General features: G+C 40.4%; 1 protein-coding gene across 1 annotated transcript in view; it reads right to left on the bottom strand.

The window, feature by feature from the left end:
- Positions 1–14,818, bottom strand: part of GRID2 (glutamate ionotropic receptor delta type subunit 2) — a 730,780-nt gene that overhangs the window by 62,372 nt on the left and 653,590 nt on the right. Inside the window, exon 14 of the mRNA XM_056362644.1 lies at positions 10,168–10,334. Within this exon, the coding sequence (XP_056218619.1) occupies positions 10,168–10,334 (167 nt within the window). The remainder of the gene's footprint in view (positions 1–10,167; positions 10,335–14,818) is intronic.

Below are 14,818 nucleotides of genomic sequence, written 5' to 3'. Positions count from 1 at the left end.
TCCCCAGCATACCTAATTGATTGGGTTGGGCAGAGACTCTTTAATGCCTGCAGCTGGATGTGTGCTCCAGGTGCCTACGTGCCCACATCCCGTGACTCCGACCTTTGGGGGTATGGTACACGGCACAGCCCAGCCAGGCTATGTGGTAATTTTAACTGTGGTAGCGCACGGCACAGAAGTTTTCCAAAGCAATTTACTGTTTATACCATGCCAGACAAAAATCTTGATGCAAGCCTCTCTGCAGCTTACTGACTTGGTTTCCTTGCTACCACCAAGTCTTCTTTGGGATTTGGGCAGGAGTTCTTGGGACCTCCTGATACCTCATCCTCACAGCACTTTTTTCTCAGGGCTACTGGCATCCCATACATTCAGAGAACAAAGGCTTCCTCACTCCATCTTCACCTTCCAACTAATCCACAATCCTCTATAACCACCGTGCTCAGACATACTGGTGAACCTCCTGGGAATACTATCCTATCCCATGGGCTTGCTCTGACACACAGCAGAAAGCTTCTCTGGGTAGTTTCCTTAGATTTCTCACTTTGCTAATCTCCTCCCTGAATGGAGCTGGGCAATAAGGAAGGCTCCATTTATTCCCCCTCCACAATAATACACAGTAAAGCACCCAGCTCCTTCCTCTCCTCTCGCTCCCTCTGTCCATGCAACCAGCTTTCTTCTTCCTCACATTCTATCTCAGCAAGGGAAGACACCTCTGCTACAAATGCTGCTACCATTCTTCCTTGGCTCTACATTCTGGAGACTTTCTACAAAGCCTTTTTTCCTTTCTTTACCTCTGAACTTGACGGAAGTCATCAAGCAAGGCTAGCACCTTTCTTTGCCTACCGACAACTCAAGGATTGGTGACAAACAGCAGACAGATGTTTTATGGCAGGGGAAATCTCTGCAGGCTGAGGTAGCCCCTGTTGCAGCAGTTCCACGGGTAGAAGCAAAATTCTTAGCTCAGGTGTGGATGAATCCCTCTAGTTGTCATACTATCAAGTTAACTATTTACCAGAGCACATTTCAGTTTTGAAAAGAAGCTCTATTTTCAGGCAGAAGCCTTTCATTTTTATCTGGAAAACAGGGCCAGCTGAAGACTAGTTTTATGGTCCAGCTAAAGGTTAATTACCTTTTAAGCCAACAAAACGGGTTAGGAAAGATTTATTGTTCTCTCCTGTTTTGCCACTCTCGCTCATTTTAACTGAAATAGGTTGACCAGTGTTTTGAACAACGTAGGTCAAGAGCCAGGAACCTCTGGCAGATAGTGCTGGTATGGGATAGGTGAGCTAAACCCTTATTTGTGGTTGTTATGGTTCTGTCATCAAGACAGCTACATGACTGGATCCTTCCTATTTCCAGGGAAAGCTTTGCACTCGTTTTCCACCCCACTTTAAAGGCAATGCTGCTGCCTGACTCGGTGGGGTAGTTAAACTTGTTCCTCTCAAGACTGACGCACACAAATGTAAGAGAAGGCAGCCAGAAAACAAAAAATGTACTACAGGAAAGTGTACATTAACTGTAAACCTAATCTCTTCTTCAGGAATAAATGAAAAGGAAAATTCTTGGAGGGAAGACACTCACTGAAACTTCTTTTAGCTTTACTGTCATCAGACTTATAACCAAGCAGTTTCACGTTCTGCAGCCATGCACTTACTCTATAAAACTTTAAAACACACAAACCACTCAGCTTACAATAAATGTTGCTTCCATATAGTTGGAAGAGGAACACTGCTTCCACTGACTGCTGCACACATGTCACTGGGTAGTATCTGGTCATTTTACACGCCAAGTCTGAAGTGCCTAAGGCTACAGAAGTGAATGGAAAGTAGCTTGCAAAGTGATATCTACTGGCAATTTAACGTGTTACAATTAGGCTGTTTTCTTTGGGGTGGTTCATCAGTAATGACGGGGAGTTACTTGCCTTTCTGAAACTTTGAATGCAGCGCCCTTTTCGAAATTAGGCATTGATTAGGAAAAAGAGAAGACATGAAGCTTAATCAGGGCACCTCTTCTCCAGTGTGCAGCAATTCCTTCATCACAGCATCATTTGGATTCAGAGGTGCTGAAGCCAGCAGGCAGCTCGCTGATTCTCATAGCTCTATGCTGTGTGAATGCCAGAAGATCTAGTGCCTTTCCCTTACGATTTTCTTTCTTGTGCTTCATCTCAGTGCTGCTACTTCAGGCTCCTTTAACTTACCCCATCAATTAATATTATGATATATTTAAAAAGCCCACTAATCTGCTTGCTGCCTTTATAAGTTTTCATTAATTAATTTTCATTTATGTGCATGTTATAAACTTCAGACCTGCCAATAGACTAAAAAGTTGCTAAAGTCTGTGTTTCTGTAGGTGTCTCCATCTCTTTCAACTTCTAATCATGAATTTACTGTGAGACCTGCAAGCACCAGATACACACCATCAGGAATCAATAGAACTATTTTTCCTGCTCTTGCAATGCGATGTGTAGGAACCACAGTTTCTCTGCAGTCCTACAGCCAGAAATCCCTGCTAGCAAGTGAGATGCAAATGGATAACAAAGCCAGGAAGCACTTCTGATGACAGTGCAGGATCTTCAAAACCTGCAGCTCTGCATTAGGCAGTTAGTGGAGTAGGATGCAAAGGGACAACGTCAGATCAGTCTGATCCTTGGGGAAAGCTATTAGCGATACGCTTATACAGGATTACAGGACACTGTTGGCTTGGATCAGATGGTCGTGGGCTTGGCAGAAAAAAGAAGAGAGAATAGTGGTGGGACAAAAGCCTTCTGCTAGGGCTTTCTATGAAGTAACGGATGCCATTTTTTAAAATCAGAATGAAGCTACATGTTTTCTTTTAGATTACAGGTCTTCATCCTGGATTTGGTGGCCCAGGAGTGAGCTGTGCAGAATGCGACCACCCTGTCAGGGCAGGTGGCTGCCTGGCAGAGCAGCGCTTCCATGAGGTGAGTTTCCCGGCATGAAGGCCAGTTGTAGTTTATTTTGGATGACCTGGGTCAGGAAAAAGGAAGGTGTACATGTTTTGAGACTTAGGGCCTGGTGCAATTCCCAGTTTCATCCTTATGAGTCTAATGTAGACAGAAAAAAATAAGGATAGGCTGTGTTAGTTTGGATGGTCAAGAAATATTACATTGGTGTATTACTACAGGGGTTTTTATTTAGTGTCCTGGTTATCTGAGAAATGATCTTGTTATTATGTGCCTCTCTGAAGTTAAGGCTTTTATTAACAGTGACTATATCTGAATCAATTAAGACTGGATTCTCATGTTAGATTGCTCAGAAATCCAGTATTTTGGATTTTTTTTCCTCTCACTAATCTAATTTCAGTTATATGAACTTGTGACATGATCTAAGGGCAGGTTCTAAGAACTAGTTTTCTATTTAAATGCATAAACTTGCTTCAAGTCCAATGATTCTCCCAATTTGTAGAGTTTTCTAATTATCTGCAATAATTAGAAAAAAGTTCTTTTGGTGGGGATTTTACTAATTTCTCTACTATATTTTTCAGAATGTTATATATGCAGCTCAGAATACTATTTCAATTCGAAGCAAATAACCAAGGCAATGCAAAGCTGAGCTCTTACTAAGGCATTCAATGTTCTGCAAATGATTGCTGTATTTACTGATGAAAAATCTAATTAGATCATTATCGTCGTCCTCTGCAGTGTTAGGATGTAATCCAAAACTCTTATTGTCTTCATAGCTGGTAAAAGATAAATCAGAGAGTAAGGGACACGCTCTTGGAATTTCATGAAGAAAAAATGGATCTCCTCAAAGGAAAGGGTACACAGTCCCAAGGACTCAGAGAAAGAAATCAAGGCAGTTAGGAAGGAAATAATTTTCCTTGCACTGGAGTCTTTGAACAATTAGTGACCTCCAAGACACAGAACAAAATCTAAAGCAGAGAATTAATAGTAAGGAGACAGGAAAAGCACATATTTATGACTCAGGGCAGGAACTTTCTAAAACTCAGCGTTTCACTGATGAGATAAAAAAAGGATGAGAGAAAATCCATACCATTTCTTTAAAGCACATTTCTAATGATTTGCTAAGGGGGAGTCTGAAACGCTACGCGGTGGCTCTCTCCTTCCAAATCTTGGTCATCTGAAAGTGCAACACTTGCTGCCAGTGATGTGTCTTCGGGCTTGCCACGAGGGAATCGTTGTAACTGTCCATTTCTTGCCCTCCCAGGACAGAAAGGAATGATTGGCTTCCCTAGCAGCCACACAAATTCTTTGCGACCTCTATGATTTATCAATTTAACCCTCAGCCAAGTTCATGTATGAAAGACCACTATTTTTGTAACATCTATTCTTTCTGTAATTTCCAAAACTATAACACGATGATTATTATTTTAAAGAAAAGGACTAGAAAGATGGAAAGGAGTGATTAATTCATGTTTAGCATATAAAAAAAAACAACCAACCTTTTTTCAGAAGTTGAAATAGAATAATATTCCATTTTCTGTCATTACCCAGAAGTGCTACGTTTCTTTGCATTTACTATGCTGCAGACTGTCATGTTGCAACATTTGTGGTCAGAGCAAGACATAGATTTACTTACCAACATACTACTAGCTAAGATTAGATAAAACATAAATGGTCAAATAATGGTGCTCTATCAATAAACATATAAGTAGCCTTAAATGACCCCACAATCAGCTAGTGCAAGAATAAATAAAAGCATAAAAGTTTTGCAGCTAGATACAACTGCATACATCTGCAAAGCACAAACCCCCTAATTAATTGCAACTGATTCAATCTGAGGTTTCTGCAGAAGCTATGTGGTAGTTGTACCTTCCATACATTATACCATCTCATACCCCACCTCTCACAGATGAGACACTACACACTAAGAGGTGTGCAGCTGCTGCATCTTCTTTTGACACACAGACAACTTTAGGTATCTGTAAGCTTGTGCTTGGCCGGGGTGAGTGCCATTCAGGGATACAGCTGATGAACAACAAGCAAGAGTCCCACACTGTGGACTCAGGGAAATCTTGCCTTTTTTTTTCTTTTTTTTTTTTCTTTTCTTTCTTTTTTCCTATTGCAACTGCTTCCTTTTATCTAAGAGTTGAGTCTTTGGGGCAGAATGCACATGGATGCTCTTGGGACATAAGGAATGCAAAACAGCTACGGCTTGATTTTTCAGTGGTACTGGTGTTGACAGCTTCTAGTTACTTCAGTAAAAAGCTGGCTGCTAGCCTCTGACGAGTATGAAATTGGTGTTTCCTCTCCCTCTGCCTCCAGCACGCTGGGTGGCCACAACAATAGTGCAGAAGAGAGCGAGCCAGCAGAGGAAGCAGGGATGTGAGTGGGATCCGAGCGCTTTGCTGCCACCCTCTCCTTGACCCCCACAAAAAGCCAGCCGCCAGCACAGAGCCTGAGCCATTGCTGCTGCACTGTAGGAAGCAGAGACATCCTATGAAATACACAGAAAGGAGTTTGCAATTATATTTATACCTCCCAGGGGTGCAATGGAAGTTTTAAAGTTTAGGGATGAAAAGACTTCTTAACAGGTGTCAAATTTAGTGTCAGCACACAGTCCCTCATGAACCGAATGACACATCCTCTTCAAACTCTCCTAGGAAATTTGGCAGCTCCTATTATTAAATCATCCGTCATTACCTTGAAAGAAAAATGTATATATATATATATATATGTAAAATTGACGTGCTACCTGGATGCTGCTGCTGCTGCTCAAAAGGTTGTCTTAGTGGCAAAGAAAAGGGGTCAGCAATCTACCTCAGCACATCAAGTGGCTGCCTAATGCATGGCCAGATGTGTTTGTTAAGGTCTGCAACACGTGAATGAAGTCATTGGGATGCTGTGACAGGTCCATCGTTCAAATGTTACCCAGATTATTTTCTATATTATTTGCTCTACAGCCACACACCTATTTTCAGGATGGACTTGAAGCAGCTGCTTTCAGAGACAGTGTTAGGCAGAGAGTGGTCACAGCCACGGAGTGGGACCCCAGCTGCCTACTTTACGATCCCAATACAGCAAAAAGCCAATCTCATTCTGCAGTCAGACCTCTCACTGCTCCTCATGTCTTTGTTCTGGCCTAGAAGAGATTTTCTGCATGTGAAAAAGAAAGCTCTCAAAGACCAGTTTCTTTGCGGTGATTTCAGTTGGTTACCCTTCTCATTCACTAAACTGTACCCATGCAAAATGTATTTTTGAAGACATATTGATATTGCACTTTGAATGGTATAACATTTCTCATCAAAAACATTTTGTTCATCCCCAAAATGTTAGATTTCCTTGAGTCTGGAAAGAATAACCCTGAACAGTGTTTCATTTTCTGTGTTGTGTCTGGAATTAACTTTCTAAAAGCCCAGCAAATGTACATGGAGTTTCTAAATTATGTGCCTTTTGCCGCACTCTCCACTAATATCTCACTATACCTGAACTTGCATTTGTAAGAATAATTCTGATCTTAAATTTCATCAGTTCAAATATGTGGGAGCACTCACTCTTCTCTCTAAAGAGTATAGGCATCACCTTACACTTGTAAAATTATAAACACAATATGAACCCATGCAAGCAAGTGTACCTCAATGGCAGCACATTCCCTTTTGAAACTTGCTTCATTGCAATAATTTAAAATCGAGTATATATCGAGCCTTTTCTGTTAATTTAGCTGTAGCCTAATATAAGTATTTTCACCTAGTTCCTTGGTAACTGGAGGCTCATTCTGTTCTGGTAGGACTGCATTCCATGCAAATCCCCAGGCGCTAGCTGGTAGCAGCGGTTTGAGGCTGGGAGCAGGGCAGCTGTCAGCACCAGCTCTGCAGCACACTCAGGGCACCGCAGCTTGTGTGCTTCGTCAGTGTGGTGGGTACTAGGTAACCAGGTGGTCATCAGCTGTGCTCCCACATCCCAAACACAGGTACATGGCCACTAGGCCCATCACCATGGCTTTGGTTCTTACAGTGTTCTCGGTTGTTTCAGGCTTCTTTTTAGCACCTCACAAACTGCCTGTGGTATAAAGGGGCACAACACCATGATCACTTATGGGAGGAAATTGCATCAGGGAACTTAATTTTTGCAAGGCCTTGGGTGTGTTTTGATGACACCTCAGTCAGCATTTCAAACTGATCACAGGTTTAATACCTTTCTTATGTAGCCTAACTGATGGGTAAACTCCTGTAGAGACTGGAATACTTAACAGAGCAGGTGAGTATCATTGCAGTCCCCAAAGGCCACAGTATTTTGCATGTGTTAATCCCCTGAAAAACAACACAGCAGAAATCCCAAATGCCTAAACTTTACCACAGTGTTATCTTGACTGCAACTCATGCCCCTTAGCACTGGGCAGAAGGGGTGGGTGTTTACGCCTCTCTATCTCTGTTCCTGTTTCTCTGGGAATCGCCTGAATGTTCAGAAAAGGTAATGAAAAGCCTTAAACTCGTGCCTGTGCTTCCTGCACTGAGACCAAAATCTGCTGTAAGCTTGCCAGACCTTTTACAGCTGCACCCTAGGGATTTAACACTGTGCAGCTTATGGGTTTATATGAAATTTCATAAAAGAGAAGCCCTGTATTTCCACATAAATATATTTATTTTGGGAAAGATCAAGAAATGCCAATATATTTCAAACTAGTTCCCTACTGCATTAAAGAATGTGAAATATTCATGTGAACATTTGCTAATCCTATACAGTGGAATCTATTTCCCTCTCTATTTAGCATACAGGCTGCAGCAGCTGAAGGTTGTTCAGCCTTTTCATTAGGAAGAAATGTAAGAATGATTTGTGAAAACCACATGGAAGTAATCATATGGAACAGCACTGAAGGGTTTTTAGAACAAAACCTTGTAAGCTACGTTGTAAGCATCTTTCATGTGTTTGTTTCTTATATGGTGTTTCACAGCTTCAAACTGTAAATTTATATTTATGGACATAATTACAAGTGCAATATAATATGCTTTCATAAAACAGAAACGAAAATTTAAGGGGCAGCACACACATTTTCATAATATATATCAGTAGGTAGCATCACTCCAAGCAAATTCCAGTTTCTCTGTTCAACCATTACTCTTGATAATGTAATGAGTAACTTTCTCATCAGTGCCAAGTTTTGCGTATCCATCCAGACCCTCCTGTGGCCCAGTATCTCACAAATAATCCCTTTTTTCATCCCCTCTGATAACTATAGTAGGAAATGGAAAAGGAAGAATTCTGAGTGCCTACGATCCCTGTTTCTATCAAGGGAAAACATCTGACCTTGGGAATTCATTTAAGTCTCCTTATGCTATGGATTCCCTATGCATTAAATAGAAATGAGATTTACTTTCCACTGAGAAATGCTAATATTTAAATACTGATTCAAAGATCCTTAGATAAAAAGAGCTATATATGTGGAAATTTTTAATGCTTCTTTCTGCTTTCCTACAGCTTCAAGATATAAGAATACACTGAAATGCTGAAAATTTGTTACGAAATAAAATTGTACTTGGAAATGTCAGGCCTGAACAGACCAAGTCTGTTCTGAACAGTCCAGAAGTCGCTCAAGGCAGTGTGTCAGGAGAAGATGTAACCTAGCCTCTCCGGATGCTGAGTACTGAATACAACCAAGAACATCATCGCTCACCAGACCCAGCCGCGACCAGTTCCCCCATGTATCAAGAACTGTAACAAGTATATAAATGATGTCAGAAGCAGTTCTTAAGGGGCAGTTTGGATACATCCACCCTGAGTTGGAGCGCAGTGGCAGCGGGGATGAGAAATGCTCGACTTTGTGGTCATGAGCCATGCCATGCCATTTGGCAGGTTCACTGTATTTCATAATAAAGACACAGCCTATGAAACTCCCCTGTGTCTTCAAATTTTTGTACTCAAGCTTACATGGGCAATGGTCTGAATAGGATGACAACACCTTGACTAGCACCTGAGATCTGCAACAGCTGGAAGCATTCCTTAGAAAGATTACAGGAAGAAATTTTACTCCTCTGTTTTGCATGGAGACCCCGAACACTACAGAGCCAGGGACTTTTAGCAGAGCCATCCTGGTCATGGCTGGAATATGAAAGTATTCAGTATATAATTGCCTATAATGCTAATTGTAATAGATAAAACATATATATGTTTCATTCAAATTAAATTTTTTGTTGATCTGTGAACTTTTGTATTACATTACTACTGTGTCAGCACAAAATTCAGCCAAATCACTCCCAATGCAGAACAGATTCAAAGAATTCAGGCTTTCTTTGTTCCTGCAGTATGTGTGAGCAGACAGTGATTCCTCTGAATCTGCTTATTGTTACTGATTGACTGCTTCCCCCCCACCTCATTCTATGGCTGAAGGCAAAGGCAAGAGCCTGAATGAAGCATATTTATATGACATAATGGTTCACATTCATTATGGCAACCACAGAAAAGAAATTACATCACAGCATCTGTAAAGTTTTGTTACATGCATCTAACACAAACCATTAGAAACTGGGTTTACAGAATAGGTTCAGAATGAAAAAGGATCATGAGCTTAGCACTCATCTTCTCCTAAAAGCCAGACTGCAGATATTACACTTCTACAATATTTTGTTGGTTTTTACTTTTCACACACATCCTGATCAAGGAATCAATACTAAATGAAGCACAAATACTACAAAGGCACAGTGCATACAATTATTTTAATATTTTTGCTCCTGGTAGAAATGCAGTATCAGAAGCATCTCACTTTTGTAGCCCAAGAGATGGATCAGTACTGGGATAAGCATCTAAGCTTTTTGGTACTAATAATGGTCTTTTCACTGAAACATCAAATGTTCTTGTTCACCACCTTCAGTTTTCCCATCAGTGCCCAAGCTTACTTTTTTCTCTTTAAGAAAAGTGTTCTGTGACAGGAAGGGTTGGGTTATGCTGTCCCTCTATATAGCAAATGAATCAACTTTTTCCTCATTTTCCTGCTAAGGAAGTTCAGCCTCTCTCATTAATGCTTCCAAAAGAAACAGGAACAATTAAAATAAGAGCAAACCAAAGTATTCTTAATGCAGTTTCTAGAAAAGTGAATAATCCTATGTCTTCAAGGAAATGAATCCCCATGTAAGAAATGAAGTGGTTTGCAAGCCCAAGATGTTTTCCCTTTGCAGAAAATTAAATTAAAAGAAGGATCCAGAGCTGAGAGAAACTTTCCCTTGGGACCTGCTCCTCCTTCTCCAAACCCTTACCTTTGTGAGAAAACGTCTCGGTAGGGGCTGCCGTGCTGCAGTGCGATCCCATATCCTCTGTCTGCAACAGTGTTCCCAACGGTGTAAAAAGAGCAGTCTGCGTCGTTGATGGCCACATAGTCCAGTACCGCTGCATCCCATACAAAGGCGTAGTTCCCATATTTCACCTGCAGTAAACAGAGGAAGAGCTCAAACTACTGACTGTCAAGTCCGAAAGGAAGTTGGTGCTCCTAAAAATGTGGCGGTTTCAGCAGTCTGTTCTTCAAAAAAAGTGAAGTATGGGTGCCCAGCAGCTGCCAGCACAAAAAGTGCACCGTGACTGGTGCCGTGCAGTGCTTTGCCTGAGCGCCTCAGCAGAAAGGAAAGAAATGTGATCTGAAAACAACATGTCAGTGAATCAGCAACATGCAGGAAACCTTTCCTTTCTAGGGAACAAGGGAAACATCAGGCTCCCTCCAGCAATGCTAAATTCCACCCCAAACTTCCCACTAAGCTTTTTGCTTGAGCCATAAAACCAGCCAGTTAGAGGGAAGGTAGGTGTTCACACTGGGAGAAGTGTGGGAGGGTAGGCATGGCTACCCAGATGGAAGACCACTGTTAAGACAGTCCATGTTTCAGTCATGATCCAGGCTGCCATAGGCGTCACCAACACCTATTTTTCCTTTGGGCTCTGTGCACAATTATGAGCAAGTTCATGCAAACTTTTTGGGATTATTTTTCCAGTATAAAGGGCTTTCACGTATCTTCAAAGACTTTCATATAGCAAGATCGTGTAAGCCATTTGAACTATTTGACTAAGATAAATCCAAAACAACCAATTACATTGAAGAGCTATTAAAGTAACATTTTATTATTCATTCACATGTGAAACAAATCCGGATTTTTCTTTTCATTTGAATATCTGGGATGTATACAAAATTTCAGCATTTGTTCAGAAGCAAGCTTTTAAAAACAGAAATTCAGTCTAAACTAATCCTTCTCTGTTTCAGTGAATTTCTACTTTCCAGTCAAATCATGTTTTTCTGAAAAAAATAATAATCTCTAGCTGCTCTACCAGATCTTTTACCAGTTTTCTGTTTTGTTGGTCTCTATGTCATACCTGAAGAATCACATTGCTTTTTTCCTGACCTTCTGCTTGGCTTCAGTCTGCGCTTTCCCTATGCCATATTAGTCAACTAAGCTGCAAAACTAGGCTGAACCCATTGACTTTGTATATCTAATGGGAAAAAATTTGTGACAGTGAAGTGAAAAGTAAACAAAACGCAAAAAGGCCATCTGGGGCCAGGCAATCCAGAGAGAATTCAAAACCAAGTCAGCATGTCAAAATAAGTGATGTCAGTGCATCATTTAGATTAGGCTTTGACAATGTAGATTATGTTTTTGAAAAGTGTTTACATATCAAAGTTACTGAAGCAAGCCACACCGGCTGCTTGCTCACAAGATGTAGTGCACAAGGAACAATTGCATTTGGGACACATTCCTTTTCACTGCCGGTCTGGAAAAGGAATATTTCCTATTTACATTCATAGGCATGGTACCGGGAGGATTTGTGCAGGTTTTGGATCAGAAAGGGAACCATATTATCTGTGGACTATACATGATTGGCAGGATAAAGAAAATTCTTTTCAAAAGACACACACACACATACACACACAAATGCAGGACTGGGTCAGGCTCTGAAAATAGTAAAAAATGCAATTTTTTTGCCTCCCAGTGGAGGTTTAAGTCTATCTAAATGGCCATGTTAACAAACAATACAACTCCTTTGTTTGTCTTACAGGCACTGCAACTCACAGAGCTCTTCCTAGCTTGGGTTATTCTGATCTTCCTACAGGCACCACTTGTCTAAGAAATAGATAGCATGATTGAGGGAAAAAACCCTTCCTGGGAGCGTTTAAAAGGCTTATGACTCAGCCTGAGAAAGAATCATGATGTGCAGACAGTAAGGGAGAGAAACAGAAGACAAAAGCAGATCAGAAGGGGAGAAATGAATCCTGAAAAGGATCAGGTGGACTTTCCAAACAAAGGAATTAAGGAAAAGCGGTGTTCAAAAGCTGAATTATTTTACATGTGGGGAGATAACCTTTGAGGTGATGATGAGCAGAGGGTTCTATTTTAACACCCACTTTAGTCCTAACCCAGCCTTTTAACGTCCTAGTGCATTGAATTCACTTAAGTGCTTGTAAAGAGACTTACCAGCTGCTCAGCTGGTCAGGAAATGTACTCTTGATTTGGCTGCCTCCTGGTAAAACAACTCACAGTGAGAATATATAAAAGTGGATAGAGCACCTACTGTCAATAATATCTGTGATGAAGCAGTATATATAAGATCGTTAAAGCAGACCTGGTAATATCACAGTTCAGGTTCCCACAAAGATACTGTGTTTCATAGATAAGATCACAGTGAGCCTCCTGTGCACATAGATAAGTGCACAGGGCAGGAGAGATGGAAGATCCAGAAGGGATCATCCATCCACCTACCTTCAAGAAGATCACATGCAATAAAATACATCCTTTTTAGCATTTCCCCCCTATCCATTTACAAATCTAGGGAATTCAAATCCATGGCACAAAGCTAAGTTGGAACTGTCGTGCTTGCGATCACTCTCTTTATGAAACTATTCCTCAGCCAAACAGTTTTAACTGCTATTCAATGTATTTATTTTTACTACTTTTTTTTTTTTTTTTTTTTAAAGGAGCACTTTCTTCTGTCATTCCTAGTTATTTCTCCTTTTGCAGTTCTAAATACTCTCACTTTGGGGCTGACACCTTTCCATTCTCAATGAACCTTTCTGTTACTAGTATATATACTGGATATAGCTTTCTTTAATCTTTCCTTGCAAATCCATCAGTTCAGTCCTCATTAGCAGTGACACCACTTTTGAACTGTCTCCAATTCTTAATTTTTATATACAAGAAAAACACCTGTTTCTCTAAGAGAAAATCAGTTTTCTGGCAGATCAGGCATATGATTCCCCTTGAAGCACACCCCTCTTATGAGATTCAGAGCCTAAATTGTCTGCCCATGGATCTTTCACACATCATAAGACTGGTTTTAGCATGAAGTTCTAAGAATAAAATTTTGCTAAAGTATAACATATCTGGAACACTGCTGATATTTTACAGATTTGCACCTACAAATAAGGGGTAGCTATACTATGAAAAGGGAGGATGATGCTCTGTTGGAAAGGAGAAGGGAATTTCAGAACAAAATTTCAATTAAAAACATATATCCTTCTCTCTTTGTCCCTCTTACTATGAGAAACACACATTTTGTAGCTTTCCAATAGCTATGCTGAAGACTTCCACTTTGGGCCTCAAAACCAACAGCAAAAAATCCAGCTCTGCATTATGAGAAAGTTAAGGAGCTTACAGTCAGTCAGTTATGAGCAAAATCTCCTTGGAAAAAGAAACAGTTCTTTGTAACATATATAAACCCAATACTTGCATAAGATCGCATCCCTGAATGTGTATTTCCACAACGTTATATTGGCATTTTGTAGTGCGATGATAACATCTCGGGATGGTGGCAAATCTGAATGCTGTTCACACACGACTGCACAGCCCAGGATCACCAGGGAAGTGTTTGCAGGAGGGCAGTGTATTATCATTCAGCAGCAACCCCAGCTTTCCAGTCTGCCAGGGCACGGAGAACTGACACTTCAGTCTCCTTCCCCGTGGCATCCTGCCTGTCAGCAAGGCAGAGGCTAAAAAGATTTTTGGAGTATCTTATGAGTATTACTTAGGGGGGGTGGTGGTGGTGGTAGTGGTGGCGGGTGGAATTACAGGCAAAATTGAACCTATTAGTTGTTCATCAGGGTATTTTGAACTCATGCACTACACTGGTCCTGCAGTGAAGCTGGGAGGTATGGTACCAGACAGAAATTTGTGACTTGACTTCAGAGTTTTGTGAGCAATTCCAAAGGAGTTACTGTAAAAAGAGTTATTACACAGAATAGGGGCCATCAGCACATAGGTGGTAAAACTGTTTCTATAAGTCTGTTATATTTCTATTTTCTATCACTGCATATTTAAAAGATTTTTATTTGTTGAAGCCCTGCCTGTAGATATTAGTTAAAATTTGTCTAAAACCAGTCGACTCATACGAGGAAAGCATTTAAAGCTATTTCGCTGTTGCATATGCACATACTTCATGCCATCAAGTGGATAGTATTTCTTCTTACAGCTAACCTGTTCAAGCAGAGTAGGCTGAATAATGTATGTGTGTACAATTCTAGCATGCTAAACGCACGTTTCTAGTCTAGAAAATTATAAATTTCAGAAAAAAGTAATTGTAAGTAAACAACAAAGTACTGCAATTTTTCATACTTGAATTCTTGGACAATATCTTTTCGGTAAATTAAATTCCTTTTAAAAAGAAATACAAAGAATCCTCATGAAAGGAAAAATGTACACAGTAATCTGCACTTTAAACAGAACTGGCAGTTATTTTTCCTGCAGACCTCTTATAAATATTTCATCATATATAAAATACGTTACCTGTTCTAAAAACAATACAACTTTTAAGGCCAGGGAAATATTAAGTTTCAACTGATTAAGATGATATTAATTTCCTGGAAAAAAATCTGAAAATTAGATAATGGTGATGAAGTACATTTTCTGAATACCCTGTGCCTACAGCCCAGTGGCG

This window comes from Falco biarmicus, chromosome 1, assembly GCF_023638135.1.
Source record: "Falco biarmicus isolate bFalBia1 chromosome 1, bFalBia1.pri, whole genome shotgun sequence".
NCBI classification, from domain to species: domain Eukaryota; kingdom Metazoa; phylum Chordata; class Aves; order Falconiformes; family Falconidae; genus Falco; species Falco biarmicus.
Note: the sequence above shows the minus strand (reverse complement) of the source record. Positions and strands in the feature narration are given on the sequence as shown.